At 34.6% G+C, this 23200-nt stretch overlaps 1 protein-coding gene across 4 annotated transcripts; it reads right to left on the reverse strand.

Moving 5' to 3' along the window:
• Positions 1-554: 554 nt before the first annotated feature.
• LOC101260055 (uncharacterized) lies at positions 555-19841 on the reverse strand. Of its 4 annotated transcripts, XR_011221721.1 has the most exons (11): positions 19605-19841; positions 19474-19535; positions 19297-19387; positions 8966-9052; positions 8674-8727; positions 7542-7726; positions 4790-4872; positions 4578-4678; positions 3802-4151; positions 3499-3604; positions 555-925 (listed from the first exon to the last, which is right to left on the reverse strand). XR_011221721.1 is itself a non-coding variant. In XM_004240780.5 (9 exons), exons 1-9 carry the CDS (start codon positions 19653-19655, stop codon positions 3939-3941), a joined length of 927 nt encoding a protein of 308 aa, XP_004240828.1. In that variant the 5' UTR covers positions 19656-19841; the 3' UTR covers positions 3673-3938. The 4 variants fall into 4 exon arrangements, 2 of the variants coding, with proteins under 2 accessions (XP_004240828.1, XP_010322075.1); XR_011221720.1 differs by lacking the exon at positions 555-925 and having other exon boundaries at positions 2098-3604; XM_004240780.5 differs by lacking the exons at positions 555-925; positions 3499-3604 and having other exon boundaries at positions 3673-4151.
• Between the last annotated feature and the right edge of the window lie 3359 nt (positions 19842-23200).

Here is a 23200-nt window from a genome sequence, read left to right on the forward strand (position 1 = left end):
TTTCAATTTGGTTGGAACTGAAATCTCGTAATTGATCAGTTTTTAAAGGTGCAACTTCTATCTGTATTCAGTAAGGTTGTAACATTAAGGAGGGATTTCTTATTATAGTTTTAAGTCAAATCACGCCAATATTATGGAAGTTCCTGGATCGCTTAAAATAAAAGTAGTACCAAAGGTAAAACTTCTGGCACAAACAGAGAATTGATTTTGAATGTTTTGTACTCCCTTCGTTTAAAAAAGAATGATCTTCTTTCCATTTTAGTCAGTTTAAAATAAATGACCTCTTTTTTTTGTAACATTTTAATTTCAGCTTTTCACGTGGCATGTTTAAGACCACAAGACTAAAGAACAATTTTGTACATTTGACATAACTTTAATTTAGAGATACAAAATTAAAAAAGTCTTTTTTATTTTCTTAAATTTCGTGTCAAGTCAAACTAGACGATTCACTTTGAAATGGAGAGAAAAATAATTATCAAATATTTATAGATATTTAGTAATTTTTCATATATATATATATATATATATATATGGTATAGATCAGGATCTTCCCATGCGCATTACGTAAAATAATGCATTTATTCCCTCAATAATGTACACAATATACAAGAATATTCAAAACATAAAATGAAGAAAGATACACCCTTCATAGTCCCATACAAGTTGGTGATCAAAACAAATAACTAACCACTTTAATTAATGAAGTGGCTCCCAAGTGTAAGGGTTATATTTCTTCCCACTATCATCTTCGCGAAAAAAATCATTTATTCGTCAATATTTATTTACATAAAAGAATTCACTGAATAAGTATATTCGCAAAAAAATTATTTATTTGTCAATGTCCATTTGCATAAAAGAGTCCGCGGAATAAGCGGTGAATCTCTAATACATCCATGGAAGACACTGAACACTTCAAAAGCTCTTTCTTTTAAACCCCCACCAAAATGAACCAAAAAAAAATTGTATTAGCAAATATCACTTTGAATGACCATTCAAATTTGTTATTTGGACTAAGGTAATGAAATGTCATATCATTATCTTTAGAAGCACAATGAATTTTAATACTGTTAAAGAGGCATTTAGTAGGATCAATGTTATTCACAACTTGAATTTGAAAAGAATTAGTTTTTGAGAACGTGTGTTGCACGTTTATTTTAAACAATAATATATTCATATCGTACTTTGCACACAATCAACAAATTTTACAAGTTTAGAAATTAATATTGTGTAACTTAAAAAAATAGTTTTAAAGAAATAAGAAATTTCTATCAAATAAATATAATTAATTATTGAACTTGTCACATATAGTTATACATATATGCTATATTTTGTCCTATATTTATCATTTATATGATGCCACCAAAATTGAGAGAAGGAAAAAATAACATATAAACACAATTAAATATGGCAATACGCGGATGAAGATGGAATCTAATAAAAAAAGATTTTGGAATCAGTAATTAAATATTTATCATTTCATATGATTTATACGATATAGTCCAATGCTTAATTTATAGTTTGCAAGTCCAACTTTTTCCTCCATTCAATATGAGAGAATGAAAAGATAAGAGTTCTAAAATTTCAATTTGTAGAAATCAAGGGCCTTGAGACTGATATTTTCATATTCATCTTCCTTAATGTTTTTTCTCATTTTACTGCGGTTAAAAATTGATTCAATTTTTTACTTTAGTGTCGTTTCACTTATAATATTTGGTATGGTATAGGAAAAAGGGTTTGAAATATATTCAAATTTTGATCGAAATTGTTGTTACGATACCAAACTTTAGGAAGGACCTTTTACCCCCTACACTATTGAATAGTGTATTTTAAAGGTATAAATGTGCCCACGTGGAGATTAAAAATTGCGTAATTATAAATGGTTTTGTGTCAACGTGGGCACATATATACCTTTAAAATACACTATTAATGCATAACACCACTCCCACAGTATGTGGTGTGTTACGATCGTTGCCACATCAGCATCACGTAAGCAACACGTTAGAAATTATAATTTTTGAAAAAATTTCTATTTTCTTTTCTTTATTATTTAATTTTTCTTTTATTAGCTCTATTTAACACTAATTAATACCAAACTAATTTTTAAAATTCTCTAATAATCATATCTTCTTCCAATCTAAATCTTATCTACTATCTCAACTAGAAAAAAATATTCATTTGAATTTATATCACAATTCTCTTTATCTTCTCCGGCCAAGAACAACCAACCCACAACCACAAACCTACCTCCATAACGTAATCTCCTTATTTCCCCAACATCCGACCCATCTCTGACATAAAACAACCACCAAACAATTACCTCAGCCACCACACCATCCAAAACACTAAATCGGTCATTGACAAACACCAAATAAATCCCCTTTACCATCCCTTCTCGATTTTTTTGCTTTTAATTTTTATTGCAGCTGTTTCAATAAGCTCAAAGCTTCAACCATGGATCTAATGACGTTTCAATGAGCTTCGTCTTTCAGATCTACGGTGTTTCAAGCTTTAAGATCTATGAGCTTCGTTTCAACGAACTTCCTCCTCCAGCTTGAGTACAGCAGATGTTTTTTTCAGATCCATGGCGTTTTTAGGGAAGATAGTTTTGTTTTTCGGTCCATTTATGATCCATGGTGTTTCAGTAAGCATTGTGCTTTGTACAAAAATTTGAAGGAGAAAGTGGAAAGATTAGGATAACGAAGTCTCAAATTCCTATAATCATTGTGATATGTAAATTAAAAATTTACTTTTTTCAAGTAGAATGATGAAATTGAGTGAAAATTGTAAAAATATGATAAGAACAAAATGAGATTGAGTGACAATTTGTAAAAATGTGCTAAGAAAAAAATTTAACATGAGAAAGAAGAAAACAGGGGGTGGGGGTTTAAAAAAAACACTTTTTCTGACTTTATTTCAAATCAAACGTTCCTAATTTATTTTTAATCTTAATTTTATTTCCACATCAGTTTTAGAATGATATTATTTACACTTTGAACAAGAATAGGTATGTAATAGATCGTCATTATAGTTAAAATGTGTAACTGACTATTCGATACAAGTTGATGGAGAAATTTATTCGATACATGAGGTATGCTTTTCTTTATTATTTGAAAATTTGGTTTTTTAGTTATTTCTACAGGGATCATTTTGAGGTACCATGAGTGATAATATTAATAATTACGTTTAGATATCATCTATGAATCAAGTGAAACCATTTATTTTTTTCGTAAAAAGATTTGTAGCCTTTTCTAAAAACTAAAATCGTTCATTTCCTATTGTTGATTTATTAGTCTCCTCAAAAGGATTCACATAAAAGATGTAACTATATTAGATAAACCTGGTATGACTAACTCGACTAAAAAGATATTGATGTGTGAATCATGATCGATCATTGACCTCCCTTATTTAGTAGGAAATATGAACTGGATCAAGTACTCTACCTGTACATACCTATCTTATGTTAGCCAAGCAATTGATGAGCGAATTAAGAACACTAACCTGCCTGCAGGGATTCAAAACTTTCTTCTGCCAGCCCTGACTAGCAAGTAGCTATCCAGCCTTGAAAACGAGTCATGTGTGTCTAGTAGGGGCTTCCTACTGTCACCTACCAAATAATGACTATATTAAATTTGATGAAACGCCTTGTCCTTATAATAGGTGAGTGTATGCAGCTCGACCAACCATAAGCTTTTTAACAATTAAAATCACAATGAATAACATTCCTCAACTTACAGTGTCACAGCTCAGCTAAGGTTATTAACCTTTTATGATCTAGATTACAAGAACAGATAATGAACACACCTCAAATCACAAGATCACTAATCTACCCTCTATCACAGCTCCCCTTCTGTCAAAAATGACCCATGATGCAATTATTCCTGTCCATCACAGGTTGCTTGCTCTTCAAATCTGTCGGTGCGATGCTAATTCCACCCTATTTATATACCACTAAAGTTGGAGATACTCTCGAGTGATTCCTCCTCCATTTCAACAAGCTGACGGCAGAATGTTTCAACAGTGTGTGCCTCTTCTCTGAATGCAATTCTCAACTCCCTCCACTGATATTCACGAGAACCATCACTCCTTATTGGACCTAAAACTTTTCCCACCACATCCAATCCTTTCCGATCTATAGAAAGCAGATACGCATCCTTCACATAAAACCAGGGATCAGCTCTCTTCTGCATATTAGCAGCTAATAGTTTATATATTGACTGAATAATAATGCACATTGATAGGCCGAGGGCAATATTTGTTGATGTTTGGTGTGGGTTTATGGCTTATGTGTGTCATGATATAGTAACTACCTCGATCACAGCAATGATATGCTGTGACAATTATAAGTTACACAGAATTTAAGCATCCCACCTTGAAAAATGAAAATAATGGCAGTAAACATGTGTAAGAATTTAGCAGGTTATATACAGTCACAATGTCCCTAAATCTAGTGCACTGGCTTAATTTATCTTGGAACTTCCAAATGAAAGTATAAGTAAATCACTTACAAATATTTAGCATGAGAACTCAGAGAAGACAAATACGTTTTACCCGAGCTTTCAGAGACAACCAGAAATCACCTTTGCGTTCTTATTCAAGTGTGTGATGCAGAAGAGAATCAGAGCCCTACGCCTCACCTCACTTTGATTAATTCCATCAATCAAGCTCATGGTATGTGATGCTACAAAATACAATACACTTAGAGAATACTGCTCATCAATAATGAGAACACATTGGTCCTCAAAATAATCAGATATGCAAAACATAAACAGTTCAGTTCTTAATCTCTTACATAAAGGATCAGGTTTTGTTGCATGGACTTCCTCTAGATCTAGTTCATGAGTCCCCCCATTGCTGTCAAAGTACGTGTATGAACTGTGGAGTAGATAATTTTTCATTAGTCAAGACATTTCTAGCCAGTTTTCAGATATATTAAATTGTTCCATCCATCTGAATTCATATCATACATTCTTTTTTATTATTTTTGATAACCGTGGTATCTGGGCCAACATGCGCACAACTAAATTCATGGGATACTTGTCACTCCACCAGCAACTGGTACCAGGTGAATCTGTCCACCAAGACTATGACAGATGGGAAGAAATCACCTAGTGTTTTTATTTCCGCTGGGATTTGAACCTAAGACCTCATCATTCTAACCACTTCATTCACCACTAGGCCACATTCTTGAGGGCCTTAAGGTTACTACATTGTTCAGACTGCAATATTCCAAAAACTGTTTGGATAAGCAAGGAATAGCCTACTGAGGGCCCTCCACCTCCAACCATAAAATTATGTGTTATCATTTCTTAGTCTCCCAATGGTATAGTAGTAGTTATTTAGAGTTTCTCTTCAAGTATTAGTTATTTCTTCGTAGTAGTTTGCAGTTTCTCATTCCAGTTATGTTTTTTTAGGATTAGTAGTGTTGTATTCTTCAGCATTGGGGATGATGCTGGTCACCATCAGAAACAAGTTACAAAACAAGTAGACTCTAGCTTTATAAAGCTCCTACAAATTCTAGTAACTCCTCTATTTCCTCTATACAGTTCTGTTTACACCCAAAAAAAGTCAAAAGACAATTCCATTCCACATCATGGACTGATCTGATTGTCTTCAGAACACCTTCGATTTCTCTCCCACCAGACTGACCACCATATGCAAGTTGCAAGAGGGTTATCATCCTCCATTTTTTATGACTTTTACTTCCCCCTCTTTTCATCCAACAACTCATTAAATCAGAGCTGTATGTTCAGGCATTGTCCACAGTGTCTTTGTGAGACTGAAAAATAGGTTCCGATTGAGCAGTTACAGTGTAAGAAAAGGTGATTGTTTATCTCCCCAATCTCATTGCACAGAAAGCATCTAATGACCACAACTCTCCCCTTCATTTGTAACACTTCATAAGTAAGGCATTCCTTTCTTACTACTAGCCATGTGAAGCATTTTACTTTCGTAGGGGCTATGTTCTTCCAGACATTTATCCATATCTTTAGCTCTTCCTCCTGCACAATGTTTTTCTCCCTCTTGTATAACTTATTTACTGTGAAACTTCCTTTTGAACTGTGTCTCCATGTAAGTCTATCAGGCTCCATTATTGTCCCACCAAAAGTATCCATTTCTTTTAGCAGGTCAACTACTCTTAGTTACCACTAGCCATGTGAAGCATTTCACTTTTGTAAGGGATATGTTCTTCCAGACATTTCTCCATATCTTTAGCTTTTGCTCCTGCATAATGCTATTCTACCTCTTCTATAACTTATGTACTGTGAAACTTTCTTCTGAACTGTGTCTCCATCTAAGTCTATCAGGCTCCATTATTGTCTCACCAAAAGTATCCACTTCTTTTACCAGGTCAGTTACTCTTTCTACCTCCCAGGCATCTTCCAACCCTGGGGGATCAACAATCAGACACAACAATATCAGCGTTGCTAGATAGTAACATGAGATCTGATGGATAGGAGAAAATTAAATAAAATGGAATTTATTTATCCAGTAAGAAAATGACACATAATAAATAACAATAAATAATAATAATTTATTTAAAAGAGTTTGTTAGTTTTAAGGGTAGAAATGGATCAAAAAGGTATACTGAGGGGTATTTTTAGCCCAATAGGTGAATGAGAAATATATTTTAACCTTTTCAAATAGTCAAAGGGTATTTTTGGCCCTTTTCCATATATTTATTATCATTATTATAATTATTAGTCTTGGACAACAAATACATGTTTGTATTTTTCCTCCATTTGCACCTGCTTCTTTAAAGCCCACGTTTTATCTGCGTTGTGTATTCAAAGTCTCCATAGACCTTAGAGCTTTTTTGCGCTGCTTTTTTGCGCTTTTTGCCTTTGATAACACCGGTTGTCTGGTTCTACATTCAGTTGAAACAATAGTATCTCCAAGAAAGAAGAGAAAGTAAGAATCTCATCTCAAACATCTCTTTCTTCCTTATTGGATAAGTACTCACGCCAAAAGCTTATAGAGCTCAAAATCAATTTGATGAGCCTCAAGTTATAAAAACTTATTCCAGGAGGACACAATAAACAATTAAAATACTTAGTAACTGACATGAGATGGCTACACATGTATTGGGTGGTTTTTTGGGCAGTTAGAAGAGGGACATTCAGAAAAAGATAAGGAAATTTTCTGGGAGAGTTCTAGACTTCTAGCATCTCGAATATATAGAAATGTTGAAAGTCTGCATCTTATTGTTATGTATTGTATAACTAAATTACATTCATGCTTATGATGTAATTTATGGTGCTGGCAGTGTCCTAGTGATTGGTTTTCAGAACTCTTGTTGTAATATCAGTGTAACTAGTGTGAATCAACAGGATTTGTTCCTTTATTTACTATTTCAGCAGAAAAGTCCATCACATTTCCATGCTGACTCTCAGTTTAATATTGCAGAGGGACAGAAGGTTACGAGGAACAAAAGTAAGAACTGAGAATAGTACATATAAATCTTTTTTAATGAGGAAGAGTATATGACAATCTAGCTGAATAAGAAACAATTATTGATAAAAGTTAGATCTAAAACTGCTCACCTTGGGTTGAACTTGAAGACAACATATCTTTTGTCTGACTCAAGTAATTCCTGGAGATTGTCACCTCGGCATGTAGCACCAAGGCTGGATGAACTCAGTATACCCAAAACGGAGTAAGAGTACTTCTCTATCATGCTCCTTTCAGATGATATGACTTCCTTAAGGCTCTCTCCAGGCAACCTAGCCTGTCATAAAGCAAGAAGAAACATTTTGGAAATCACTTCTTCATGCTGGCATGAGAAGGTCCATTAGTGAAACGAACAACTCTCTTTCCAGCACAAGGTCACTTAGCTAGACAATTTAGTGGTATGACCACTAATGGGCATTACCAAGCTACAACCATATCAACTCAGCTCCTCAGTTAGTCAATCAGCCCTACACAACTGCTGGTGTAACCCAACAAGTAAATAAAAAAGCAGAAATATAACTATGAAACGGCATAAATCACTTGTAGTACATTCACTTGCAGTCCATAAATGTATGCAGAGGGTTAGCAAAAGTTAACAATAATTCACAGCTTCCTTTGGAATTTGCCGAGCCTTCCTCCTTTCTAATTCAATGGATGGTCAATTTCAACCTATCTTGTTTTCTCTATACAAATAAGCTGAAGAATGTCTCCGTATCTACCTTTAGGCATTATTAACATTCTGCCTTCTGTTATTTTACTCAGACATTTTATCTATTTTGTACCTTTTGATGAACTCAACTTTCAAGCATTCAGTGTATCTCCCTGTTTCATACTTCTAATATCTCCTCAATTCATGCAGAAGTATGATAGTTCTTTCCTAGACAAATACCTATGGGGATGAGTAACTTAAAGTTATGCATGTCCGAGCAGCCTCAAGTTCACATCCGGAAAAGGTTAGCCACAATTCCAGTCAGTGAAAGCCTTCCACAAACCAACCCCCTCCCGGAAAGGCCATCCTTCCCTAGTCTAACACGCAGTTTCACTACAATGAATAGCTGGGAGCCTAACATCACCAACTGGCGCTATCAAGAACATAGATATGTTGATTCAAAGTTTCTCATAAAAGCAAAAGATAGCACAGATAAATTGAATATTCGGACGAGCAATATTAGAGGTTAAAATAAAGTGAATTCATTTGCCAGGAAGGAGACCTATAAAACACACCTTTTCATTTTTAAGAGGCAGAACTTCACCCATCAAAGCAACCCGAGCTGGTAACTGCATTATGCTATGTCAGTTTGTACATATAGCTAAACATCCACCAGATAGAAGAATGCACTGTGTGAAGAGTTCCTCAAGAAACAAAATAAATGGAAACAAGGAAGTGATATACAACACGACAACCACTTCAGATTGACAGCTCACTAATTGCTACATAAGAAAAATAATGTATTGAATGATTAAGGTTAAAGCTATCAGGACACAAGATGTAGGAAGCAAACGGTTCTATACCCACTTTCTTGATAGACTTGAGAAAACTTGGCAGTGGACCTGGGAAGGGACTGGTCACAGCAAAGGAACCACGCTCATCTATCATTGTGTTCTACACAGAAAGGAGAAACATATCAGGACTGTTGTACATCCTCCAATGAACCAATTCAGCCAACAAGATGCATCAAAAATTAGATTTCGTATTACTCAATAGCCAAGCTATTACATTTTCCTTCATGGTATCAGAAACTAATGTGGAGCTCTGAAACCCAAACCAAGAAATCATGAGTTAAAAATTAAAACTTAGTAATTTGCAAAAAGAAGTTTATCAAAAGGCATAATGCATGAACAGACACTCAAACTTGGCCTCAGCTAACAAGTAAGCACTTTAACTTTGAGAGTGTACCTCTAGACACCTCAACTTGGTCTCAATTGGCAACTAAACATCCCAACTCATCCCACTATGTTTCGTGGACACCTGACACTGGCTTGGCACATAAAGTTTGGAGATATCTAGATGCTCATCTTGTAAATTGGAATGTTCAACTGATACAGGGGAGACAATTTGAGGTGCTTATATGTGCATACTCAAAGCTGGAATATTTACTTGTTAGTTGAGGCCAAGTTTGAGTGTCTTTTTTATGTCTTATGCCTTATCGGAGAGCTAACAGGCAATGTTTTATGGAGTCCTATAGCAATATATATTCAAGAAAAAATTTATATTATCCTTACAATATAGTCCTGAATTCATATTCTGTCATTACTACTTCTCTTTATTGAAACTGGTAAATGTGTATCTTAATGCTGGACACCATCAGAAAGTGTTGGATAAAAAAAAAAGAAAAGAAGATACTTACAGGGATCTTAATAGATCTACAAATTGATCTATATCCTTTAAACCTACTTCTTTACATCAAAAGTAGAAAGAAATTATACAATTCATCTTGTGTTATCTCTGATAGCTATAGTTTAAGAGAAAGGTTTTGAAAGAATAAGAATCTTCATAGACTAGAGAGGAGGGGCTTAAGCTCTACAAGTAAACATAAAGGTTTTGAAAGAAAAAGAATCTTTGTTGACTAGAGAGGAGGGGGCTTAAGCTCTATAAGTATAAATAAAGACAACGAAATAAATCTGACTCTGTAGATATACAAATCAAGAAGAAAGCATAACACAGAAAGAGCGAGTGAACACAAAAGTGACTCAAATCTTAACAAAAATCAACACATAAGAAATCACTTGTTCCAAGATCTGTTTGCTACATTATCACTTGTTCCTATTTCAGCCTTTTTCCCATCTTATTTTGCGTCCCCAGAAAGCAAGCTTTTTCTGTTTAAAGTAAGGTTCTTAAGAATCAGGCTGACTTCATTCTCCACATACCATAGATGTCTTCCCATACTATCTGCATTCAGTAAAGTGGAGTAATTGTGAAGACTAAGTTACTAACTTTTTTATGGAAACCAAGATCAGGAAGAGTTGCACCACAGTGCCTCAAGCTCTGGGAACAAGAAATAACTGAGAGCACCGGAAAATAAGCAAAACCTAGAACAAAAATGGAAGCATGAGCCTTCACATCCGAGACTGAAAATCATCTTCTTCTCAGACTAATGAAATTCGTTGAGTATACCAAATAGCCACAACAACCTTGAATTTCTCTGCCATAATCACTTCTGAATGTCATAACCCAACTTCACCCCTCTGGTAGAATCCGACTTGCAAATAACAAGGCCGAATTCGTAAATTGAGAAGAAAATAATCCTACTGAGAAAATGGTATGCAGTTATCTTCTGATCCATACGGATATCCACGTTAATTAACAGGTAACAGTTGTAGGTTGCTTAGAGACATAGAGATAGAGACCTCAGTTCAATCTAGAACAGGGACAGTGGAGCTGATAATATAATGCCACAGAGATAGTTCAGTGAAAATAAAATCAAAGACTGTATTATGGCATGTGCTAGGGACAAAGCACCTAGCCATGATGGTTTCACTATGGCTTTCTTTATCACATGCTAGGATGTAGTCGGTATAGAAGTTGGTACAAAATTTTCATGATCAGGGCATTTTTGAAAGAAGTTCCAATGCTACCTTCATAGCTTGATTCCAAAGAACAAGGGGGCAATGAAGGACTTCTTAACAATTAGCTTAATAGGTAGTATATACAACATCATCTCAAAGATGTAGACAGAAAGGCTCAAAAAGGTAGTCGCTAAACTCGTGTATGCTCAACAGATGACATTTATAAAGGCAGGCAGATTATAGATGTTATATTGATTGCAAATGAGTGTGTGGATGTGAGGAAGATCAGAAAGGTGCCAAACATCTTATGCAAGTTGGATACTGAAAGACTTGTGATCATTTACACTGGGGCTTCCACAGGAAGACCATGGGATTGTATGGGCTCTGGTGACTAATGAATTAAGTTATGCACTACAACTGAGAAGTTCTCTGTTCTGATAAATGGATCCCCTGTTGGTTTCTTCTCTACTAAAAGAAGACTGAGACCTTTGTCCCCTTCTCTATTTTTTTTAATTTTTTTTTCCCTTCTCTATTTATTTTAGCAATGGAGGGACTCAATGACATGCTTAGGACAGCACCAACCAAATGGTTGGATACGGGGTTTCAATGCAAATATGGATGATAGACAGAGCCTAGCCATATCTCACTTCAAATATGTTGATGACACTTTGATCTTTTGTGATGCAGACTAACTCTCAACTGAAGTACTTAAGAGTCATTCTTATTTATTTGATGAAGCCATTTCAAGCCCTCATGTTACCCAGTTAATGAGGTGCCTGGGATTGCTAATTTAGCCACTATACTTGTGTGTGGGTGGGTGGGTGAGTGGGTGGGGGGAGTAGCACAGCTTCCCACAGTTTATCTTGGTATGTAAGGTCATAAGGTATTTCGAACAGGAACAATGTACAGGAAAAATGTGATATGAAGCTAATGAGCTAGAAGAGCTAGCATTCGTCTTTGGGTGGTAGAGTTACACTCATGAAAAATGTTTGTTTTTAAACTGGTAAGGTTGAATTCTTCAACATTAAGGGTATGCTGGCTACCTCCAAAAAGGAATAATTACAGATTTCCTATCAAATCTATAATCTTGTCTATATCATCTATACAAAGCTATTTACACCAAAAAAGTAGAGATACTATACAATTCCATTTAACTTTGTGGATGGAATTGGATCTATCTTCAAACATCTTCCATTTCTTTCTTTCCAGACTGACCACCATACACATGATGGTATTAGCTTCCACCATCTCTTTTGACTCTTACTGCCTCCCCTCCTAATCAAACAGCTAAACAAATCTGATGTATGTTCTGGCATTTCTCAACATGCTTGTGACGTTGAGAAACAAGTTCCTAATTTGAACAGAAAACTTGCAATGCTTGCAATGCTGGAAGAGATGGTTATTTGTTTTCCCTGTCAAGTTGCACAAAAAACACCTAGGAACCAATTGTCTGCTTGCTTTTGTAGAACTTCTTCTGTTAAACATGCTCTCTTTATCACTAACCAGGTGAAACACTTTATTTTTGTAGGAAGTCACTCTTCCAAAAGTAGTTCTAATTATACTTTTGGACCCCTGTCATCCCCATTAGCCCTCTTTCGTAGGCATTGTTGACTGAGAAGACACCATCCTTCCTATGTTTCCACAAGATCTTGTCTGTTGTTGTAGTTATATTCATTCCAGCTAGTTTTTCTAGTAGCGTTGCCACCCTCTCCTCCTCCCAGTCATTAATTAGTCTTCGTAGTCTTGTTAAGGATAAGTCACATCCCTGTTCTGTCCAACAATCGCTCACTCTAGCATCAGGGCTCTCACAGATTAGGAACAAATCTGGAAAAAGTTCTTTGAGAGAGGTTTGGTCTATCCAACCATCTTTCCAAAATTTAGTTTTGTTTCCATTACCCACCTTAATATACATATTTCCTTCCATTTGTGGCCATAGGTTCCTGATTGTCTTCATACCCCGACCCCATATGGTTCGGAGGTGATTTTTGTACACCACGGATTAAGTTCTTTATATTTTGCTACAGTAACCTCCTTCCAGAGAGCTGCATCTTCCTGAGTGTATCTCCATAACCATTTCGTCTAAAGACTTTCATTTTGCAGCCTCAAATTTCTGATCCCTAAACCCCCTCTTTCTTTGCTAAGAAGAACATTCTTCCCGTTGACTAAGTTATAACCCTTTTTCTCTGGTAGAATATGAATAGGTTTATACAATCCTAGTAGATTAGGAATAGATTTATACTATCCTATTTAGAATAGAACAGGAATAGAAATAGAAAGAGGAATAGTAAATAGTATCATCCTACTTGGTAAGGATTGTATTCTGGTGTCTATAAATAGGGTCTCAATGTAATAATGTAGACAACAACAACAATTCAATAATATTCTTTTTTTATATTTCTCACATGGTATTAGAGGTGTGAGTTAGGCCTAAGACCTAATTTAACATGGTATCAAAGCATCTACGCTCTTGGTAGAAAATCAAAGAGCTTCCGCTGCCGGTGAGCGGCTATTACTCATATATATCGCCCGTCCGCCAATGATTATGTTAGCAAAAGTTGGGCCACCGTGTATCTTTCTGGTGACTACTTTCTTATATCTAATTTTTGTAGCACCATGCCATCATTCCGGTTGACTACTTTTTAATTTGTGTAGCATCGTGCCATCATTCCGGTGACTACTTTTTCATATTTAATTTGCGTAGCACTATCCTATTATTCTGGTGACTACTTTTTTATATTTAATTTGTGTAGCACCATGAAATCCTTCTGGTGACTACCTTTTTTTTGCATATCTTATCTGCCTAGCACCTTGCATCTCCTTGGACTACTTTTCATATTTAATTTGCATAGTATTCTGGGTCTTTTTCCGAGATACTTTCTCATATCTGAGTTACATAACACCGCGTGTCTTTTCAGTGACTCCTCAAATTTAATTTGCGTAGTTCCATTTGTCTTTTCGGTGACTCCTCAAATTTGATTTGTGTAGGATTGTGCCATCATTCAAATCCTACCTATATAGTTTCTCCTTTTCATTAGGGTCGTGCCATCATTATGATCCTACCCATATTACTTATCTTTTTCAATGGGGCCATTCCATCAATTTGAACTATCCTATATAGTTTCTATTCTCTAGTTAGGCTGTGACATCATTCCGACACTACCAATATAATATTATTTGTTAGATTGTGACCACTTTTAGCCATCAAATCTAATACTCCGGCATATGAGCATGTTTCAACTAGATTTTCATTAACTTGTTTAATATCAACTCATCTATTAATTCCGACATGATCCATATACATTATACTAGGTTTTGAGCACTTTGTTGCTCGAGTTTAGTAGCCTTGTGTGTTGATTATGTGAGTCACTCTATAGTTTGAAGCAATCTTTGAAGGTTTGGTTTGGTGAAGCAGTCTTTGCATGTCCGGTTTGGGAAGTCCAACATTATCATTTTATCACTCATGTTTTATTGACATAATGCATCAAATTCAGCATTTCATGATAAGATTATGCATATTGAAATTGACGGACATTATGTATCAAATCCAATATTTAATGAGAACAAAAGCATATTGAGATTGACCGTAAATTTTGATAAGTCTGCAAATATCTCACCAAGCCCTCATCGGTACCTTGTTAATTACATTTGTAACAAGGTACATGAATTGTACGCACTAGCTTCAGGGGAGTGTTAAAATATGAATAGGTTTATACAATCTTATTAGAATAGGAATAGATTTATACAATCCTAGCAGAATAGGAATAGGTTTACACTATCCTACTTAGAATAGATAGGAATAGAAATAGAAATAAGAATAGTAAATAGTATCCTACTTGGTAAAGAATTGTATTCTAGTGTCGATAAATAGGGTCTCAACTCTCAATGCAATAATGTAGACAACAACAACAATTCAATAATATTATTTTTCAATATTTCTCACACCCTCTTTATTGCTTTTCCATAGAAAGTTCCTTCTGAGTTTGTCTAGTTTTTTCACCACCTTTGTTGGGATTGGAAACAAGGACATCACATAGGTTGGTAAAGAGTCAAGAACGGAGCTTATGAGGATCAATCTACCCCCCTACGGATAGGACATCATGGATATGCTAGCTTTGATTGGAGATTTTCCTGGCACAAATTTGGAAACAGATAAATTGTTATGGAGGCATCATATTGATGGTCAATTCTTTGTGAACAGAATGTATAAAAGGGATCTAGCCACAATTGCGGGGAAGAAATCAAGGCCATGGAGTGTTATATGGAAGAGCGTTGCCCTTACTAAGGTGAAGTGTTTCACGTGGTTGGTAACTAGAAGAGCTTGCTGACACATGATAAACTTCAAAAGAGGGGAAAAATTATTGCCTCAAGATGTTATCTTTGTGAAAAGGCCCTAGAAACCAACAATCATTTCTTTCTATACTGCAAAGTACCAACAAAAAGTATAGGCTCTATTTACCAATATAATGAGCCTAAATTGGACTATGCCAGAACATACAACAGACATACTAAGTTGTTGGGTCAGAAGGGGAGGTAGTAAAAGCCAGAGGAGGTGGTGGAGAACCGTACCTACTTGTATCTGGTGGAGCATTTGGTGGAGCATTTGGAAGGAGAGAAATCAGAGAAATTTTGTAGGGAAAGAATGCACTATAGAGAAGATTAAGTGGAAAGTAATTACCACTTTAGGTTTTTGGTGTAAAGAAATGAATAGAAGAAGAAATTCAACTAGTGGATTTCATAGGAGCTTTGTAAGTAGTCCTGTTTTTTGTTGGTTTTTCTAAGTAACTAACATTTTTGGAGGTGGCCAGCATAGCCCCTAATGCTGAGGAATACAATGTTACCAGTTTCAAAAAAAAAAGTTTCTTCTCCGTTTTTGCCATAATACCTTCCATATCTCCATTGTTTTGTGTTGCTACCCAGGGGCATGCCCAGGTATATGGTAGGCAAATGCTCCACTTTGCATCCCAATATATTTGCTAGTTGTTGGATCTGAGGGAACTCATTTACCGGAAAGAGACTACTTTATCCTAGTTCACTTTCAACCATGAAACTGCTTCAAACAAAACCAAAATCACTCTGATGTAGCTAAGTAGTTCTGTTGTAGGTTCACAAAAAGATGATAGTATCATCCGCATAGAGCAGATGACACTTGTTTTTTTTCCCCACTCTATGTCCAACCTAAAAGCCTCAAATCCATCTACTTTGAGTTGCAATCCTCATCATACTATCAAAGCATTCCATTGCCAAAATGAATAAGAAAGGGGAAAGAGAATCACCCTGTCTCAACCCTTTTTCTATTCGAAAAAACCAACAGGTTCCCATTCACAAGGACAGAAAACTTGATTGTTTTTATACCCACCTCAATCCACTTTATCCATTTTCTGCCAAATCCCATTTGTCTAAGCGTATTCAGAAGGAAAGACCAATTCATGAGGTCATACATTTTGAATATCCAATTTCCACATTAGACCAGGGGCTTCTCCTTTCACTCTTAAGTCAATACATTCACTACCAATAAGTGTTGCATCCATGATTTGCCTCCCCTTTATAAAGTCATTTCATGTTTGTTGATCAATTTCGGTACCACCTTTTTTTAGCCTTTCAACCAACAATCTAGCAATGATCTTGTAGACTCCCTCCACCAGGCTGATTGGCCTAAAATCCTTCAACTTTGATGCTCTATGATTCTTTGGGATTAAAGCAATAAAGGTTGCATTAAAGCTCTTCTCAAAAATCTGATTGGAATGAAAGAATTGAATTGTAGTGGTGATGTCTTCCTTCGACAGGGCCCAAAAAGCCTGGAAGAATACCATCAGATATCCATCAGAACCCGGAGCTTTCTCCTTTTCACATAAGTTCAAACATACCCTTATCTTCTTCCTCAAAAGGTCTCTGCAGCGATACTTTTTCTTCTCAAGTGATCATTGTAGCCTATTGCAGACTCAACTCAGGTCCAAAAAGCCTGGAAGAATACCATCAGATATCCATCAGAACCCGGAGCTTTCTCCTTTTCACATAAGTTCAAACATACCCTTATCTTCTTCCTCAAAAGGTCTCTGCAGCGATACTTTTTCTTCTCCAGTGATCATTGTAGCCTATTGCAGACTCAACTCAGGTCTCCATTATTCTGCCTCCTTGTATAGGTTTTTATAGAAATTATGCACGGCCTCTTTGATCACAACCTGGTCCTTAGTAACAGCTCCATCTACTTCCAATTGGTCTATATAATTGAATCTTTCACTCATAAAAAATGTTTTTGATACACTATCTACCTACATGATGTATAGCAAGGATTTTTTTGTGGCAAGGAAATTGTGATCCAAACAATCACAAGATCCACTAAGGAAAGCGTGATCATGTCATACTTGGTAAAAAGGAAAGGGTCAAGGGAAAATTCAAAATCATGTCTTCTTATTAAGTGGTTACGGGATTTGTCTCTCAAGAACAAGCATCATGGAAGGATGCAATAAAGGCAAGATATGGAATGGAGGACTCATCAATCAACAAGGTATCATAACAACCTTATGAAACTAGAGTATGGAGATCTATTAGAACTTTGTGACCCAAATTTATCAACAACAATAAAATCAAGGTAGGTAATAGAGGGAAGATTCTGTTCTGGGAAAACTGTTGAGTAGATCAAGACACTATATAAGCTAGATTTCCTAAATTTGTTCAACTTGAGTCTGCAGAGAAATGCTACGGTTAGAGAGATGAGAGACAATCAAGGATGAAACCTCAGGTTTAAAAAACATTTGAATGATTGGCAAGTGAGCAGGTTGATTGAGTTTCTTAACATTCTAGAGCATTGCAAAGGCCTCAAAACAAGTGAGGCAATTTGTTTTGGGTACCAGACAAGCAAGGAAGATTCTCAGTTGGTTCAGGTTACAGAAGCTCTCAACTACTAAACACACGACAAGGTGACTAGCCTTGGAAGATGATAGGTGGCAAGGTGACATCTTTCACTTGATTGTTAGCCAAACAGGTTGCACTCACCGAGAATAGCTTCATGAAGAGGCACTCCAAATGTTCTTTTTGTGAATGTGAGATAGGGACAATAACCCATCTCTTTCTACATTGTAGAGAGACTTAAGTTGTGGTGGATTTTCATCAACCTAAGGGGCATTAGGTAGCTTCTGCAAAGGAATATTAATTAAGCTTTACCCTACTGGAACAAAGATGGTAATCAATCAGTCAGCGCACAGGGAGAGATGGAAGGTTGTCCCAGCCTGTGCATTTGGTGGACTATCTGATGGAAAACATTCAAAGGTGCTTTGAAAACAAGAGTTTGCCCCCTTCAGAAAATGAAGATGAATAATCTGGCTCTTTTACTTTTTTTTGGTGTAAACACGAATATCCTCAAGAAGAAGAGTATATTCCTAGAATTTCATATCACTTATGAGTTCATAGGAGGCTGACTATACTTCTATGATTTCTGATTGCAAGTAATATTGGAATAACTTCGGTGTATTCCTTTGTTCATAATACATGTTACTTTTCTCAATAAATAAAAATTGTAGGTTGCTATAAAAATATTAAACCAGTAACTTTACGTTACTATCAAACTATTATACCTTCCAAGGTTCATCTTCCATTTTTTTTTCTTTTTTTGTAGTTCTAAAATTTTGTTTTAATCAAGGTTTTGTTACTCTCTGTTTATGTGTCCCATGATAAGACGTTGATAGTATAGCGAATGAACTATTATCAAACTACAATCATATGATACACATATTATCACCACACCTAGTCATAGGTTAAAGCTTCTTCTTATCCAGAGAAACAAAGTAGACCAAAAGTAATGGTCAGATATATCTGCCCCCAGCCATCTAAAATAAAAATAATAAAGAAGTAAATAATTGAGGTTCTGACATAGCATGTGTGATCAAGAAAAAAAATACCTTTTCAAGGTATCACTACATGAATCGTCTACTAGCAGAAAGCATTTGGATAGACATTATGTAGAAATACCACTGTCCACTCCACCATCTCTTTGAGGGAGAGATAGGCAATTGGAAGAGGAAGGGAAGGGATGGATAAGATTGAAAAAACTTATCAAACTGATGGTTGGGAGACCATAAATGCATATGGTCTATCTTATTCTTACACAGGTTTGATAATGTCATTTTCGTCGTTATGAACACCATAAAAGACAGTTGATTTTACGATAACATGGTAATATCTACTCTATTATCCAAATGAAAATCTATAATTCACTCAAGAGGAGTAGTACAGATAAGCAATTAAGGTAAGATAGAAGCAATTCAAATAAGGTTAGAATACTGAAATTACTATTATTAAGATCTCATATCAAAGTACTTAAAATGTGGAAGGGCTGAAATATACCACATTGTGCATATCATTTTCAGGTACCCAGATGTAGGGCTTGCCTCTCTTGACGAAATAGCGGACTTTTGAAGTGTATATTTCCCCTTTGCTGAGACAAACAAGGTAATAAACAAATGGAACAAAAGGCAAATAATAATATGATAAAAGCATATATATATATATATATATATATACCTTCCATTAGCATCAGCCTTCACAGTGTTAAGGTAACCTTGCCAATTAGATGCCAATATATTCTACAAAAGCATCCATAAGATTATTTATGAAGGAAATTTTTTTAAATGAACAAGAAGTTCTTCACTCACCTTGCATTTTTCAGCATATGTTAGCACCGATGTTTTGCCTCCTTTAATCATCTCACTCAACACTAATGTCTTTCTCTCTCTCTAAATGGTACTAACAGTAAGAGAGGCGAACCGGAAAGTCGTCGACAGACAAGGGTTTCTTCGGGGTTTATCAAAAGAAAAAATAAACGCTCAAGTGTTGGGAATTAAATTTAAGAATAAGCATTTCCATACTATGCTCTTGACTCATTTTATATTGTGTTTGGGTTGCAAATAAAAAGTTATATATAATGATAAAATAATAATTTAAAAGTAAATATTATAATCATACTTTTATTTAGGGCGTGGTTGAATGGGCTTAAGAGCTGGTTAAATTAACTTAAAACTCAATTTTTGATTTATTAAAGTGTTTGACAAATATCAAATTAACTTATTTTAAATCAAAAATGACATATTTTATAAACTAAAAGCTAAAAGTAAGGTGAGGGGTGTTTTTTTTTTCAAACTTAAAAGTCATTGTATGTTGAACGTGTAGATTTTCTTTTTACCTTTAATTCTTTCTTCTTTTTTTTAATTATTATAAGTAGTATTAGTATTATTAATATTTTATTATGTTTTAATTATTATTATTATTTAATTTACTATTCTTTATTATTATTATTATTATTATTTTATTTTTATTGTTATTATTATTATTATTTATTTTATTATTCTTTATTATCATTATTATATTATATATTATTATTATTAAAATTATAATTATTATTATTATTTTGATATTATTTTATTATTATTATTATTTATTTTTATTATATATTATTATTATTATATTATTATTAATATTAATATTTTATTTATTATTATTTATTTTATTATTATTTATTATTATTATATATTATCATTATTATTATATTATTATTAATATTATCATTATTATTATTATTGTTATTATTATTATTATTTTCATATTATATTATTATTATTGTTGTTGTTGTTGTTGTTATTTATTATATATAATTATTATTATTATATATTGTTATTATTATAATTATTATTTTTTAAACAATTTGTAATAATAAAGAAATTTGTGAATGATAGCAATATATAATTACTTATGGATGTAAAATATAAATTAATTCTGTTTCTTTTTTAAGTATAAAAACCTTAAATTAATCAACTTTTACCATGTTAACAACTTTTAAGGCTATTTCAGACATTTTGATTAAAAAAAGTGTTTACCAGCACTTATATATCAAACACATCAATAACTTTTTGTTTAACCTCACCACTTTTATCCAACACATATAACTACTTATTTTAAAAATAAGTTCCAGCACTTTCAAAAGTACTTTTTAAAAGCTATTTTGTTAAGCCCATTCAAACGAGCTCTTAATTGTGTCATGATTGAGCAAACTGTTTGTCAATCTTCCTCTCTCCCTCAAATTCTCGCTCGCCACTTTTGCTTTTATACAAACAAAAATGTATAAATGTGTTTGTCTGCATATAAAGCGAGAGAAATTGTATATATACATACATTTTCGTTCTCCTCTTTTCTCTCTTCATCTCGCTCGCCACTTTCCCAAATTTTGCTTGCCTCTCTCTTATACAAATAGAAACGAAATGTACAAATTGTGTTTCTATTTGTATAAAGCGAGAGAAATTTGTATATACACATGCAAATACATATATCTTATAACTATACAATATAAATATTATATCTTATAACTATACAATATAAATATTCTATTGCCCAATTTCTTTTGTCTTTCTTTATTTCTCATTTTATACATACACAAATTATACAATTAATCTTTTGTATACAATTATTTTTTTGTATATGTATAGTGAATTATTCAACTGATTTCATTGTATATGTATAGCGAATTATACAACTATTTTTTTATATGTATAACAAAATATACATATTTATGTTTGCTATGGAGCACAATTATGCAAAGTATGGCTATAACATACAAATATGATTTTTATGTTTGCTATATGTGAAAGTTATAAAAGTTTCATGTATAAATTTGGGATAAGGCACAAATATTTCTATACTAGGATTGAAATTTTAGAGACACGTCTTAAGTAAACAAAGATCATATTGCCCTCTCAACTCATTTTTTTTTAATTTTGTACAATTTTTGACTTACATGGCACACCTCATGACTCCACATAGTCGAGGCGCGTAGAAGATATTTAGATGTCACGTAAGCCAAAAAAGTGTACAAAACTAAAAAAAATGGGTTCAGAGAGTAATAGGACCTTAAGGTATGTCTTAAGATTTCAGTCATAGTGTTAGAAGGTACTTGTACCTTATCCCTATAAATTCTATACAATGTTTGATTGGTGTGTTTTCAAATGTTATAAAATTTGTTTGTGTATTGATTTTATGTGGTGTTTAGTTGTGTTCTTATATGTTTACATTGTCATGGACTTAGAGTCTTACTAAAGTTCCGTTCGTCCCTCGACAACTTACACTATTCTTTCAAGATCTTGCAAACTCAAAGAAGCCTTTAAGATTTAGGATCGCTAAGAGAATGAAAGGAAATACTTAGAAATATTTGGAAGAGGGTTTTATATTTCTTGGAAGATTGCTTACAAGTTGTTGGATAATTTACAAATGAGAGCCCCTCTATTTATACTACTTCCTAGGTGGCTAAAATGTAAACAAAAATTACTTTACAAGTCCCTACTTATTTACACTTTGGTCCCTTCTCTAGAAATCTCTACACTTTCGAGGAGATCTAAGGCTTTCCTAGAAAATATCTAGTTCTTCTTCTAGAACTCTCCAAAGACTTCTTGAAAGTATAAGCCTCTCCACAACTCTAGACTTTTTCGCCCCTATTCGAATGTAAAATCTTACTGAGAATTGGCGGGATTGACACTCTCCCCAACTTATTGATGTGATGACTGTGTCGCATCGTCGCTTCATCGGCAACCAAGTCTTATCTTCTCATATGCGTGACCAAAAGTCCATTGACTCGAGCAATGCCCTCGCGCAACTTCTTCAATTGCTTGTTTATCTCTTCTAACTCGGCCTCACGATCTTCCTCCTTCCTAGGAGGCAAGTGCCTCGGCGGCTTCTTTGGCATCACGATATTGTCCCCTCTTGGAACCTTCTTCGTGCACGGTGGCAATGACTTCTTAGAACCATTGTCTTCTTTCAAACTTGTAATGGTGACTAATGTCGACTTCTCCTTCTTAGGATTTTTTTAACTACATGGCCGTTAGTCGTACCTGCCTTTTAGTCTTCGGTGCCTTAACCATGGGAACCATGCATGTTCCTTCTTGATCCATGATCAGAAGTCGTTAGAGGTAAGGATCATTCACCGCGTCGAACTGCTGGAAGAAATCTTACTCAAGAATAATGTCAAAGAGATCTAAATAAGTGACAGTGAAGTTGGTCTTACCTTGCCACTCGCCTAGTGTGATGATCACTCCATATATGGGAGTTGGTGGTACGTTGACCTTCCTGAGTTAGGCGTTACTTGGACTATAATGCAAGCCCAACCTTGTCGTTATCATCTTGGTCATGATATTGACCTCTGCACCTTGTCGACCATAGAACGAGCGGGTCTTCCCTTAATCGTGATGTTGACATACTGCGCATTGCA

The sequence above is a fragment of the Solanum lycopersicum genome, chromosome 6 (genome assembly GCF_036512215.1).
Source record: "Solanum lycopersicum chromosome 6, SLM_r2.1".
NCBI classification, from domain to species: Eukaryota; Viridiplantae; Streptophyta; class Magnoliopsida; order Solanales; family Solanaceae; genus Solanum; species Solanum lycopersicum.

Bases quoted from the DNA above. Each gene is read 5' to 3' on its own strand.
- LOC101260055 (XM_010323773.4), bottom strand. From the start codon at position 19,655: ATGATTAAAGGAGGCAAAACATCGGTGCTAACATATGCTGAAAAATGC. The intron at 19,536-19,604 runs GTGAGTGAAGAA...ATGCTTTTGTAG, and splicing joins CATATGCTGAAAAATGCAAG to AATATATTGGCATCTAATTG. The intron at 8,728-8,965 runs GTGGGTATAGAA...AGCATAATGCAG, and splicing joins TTCTCAAGTCTATCAAGAAA to TTACCAGCTCGGGTTGCTTT.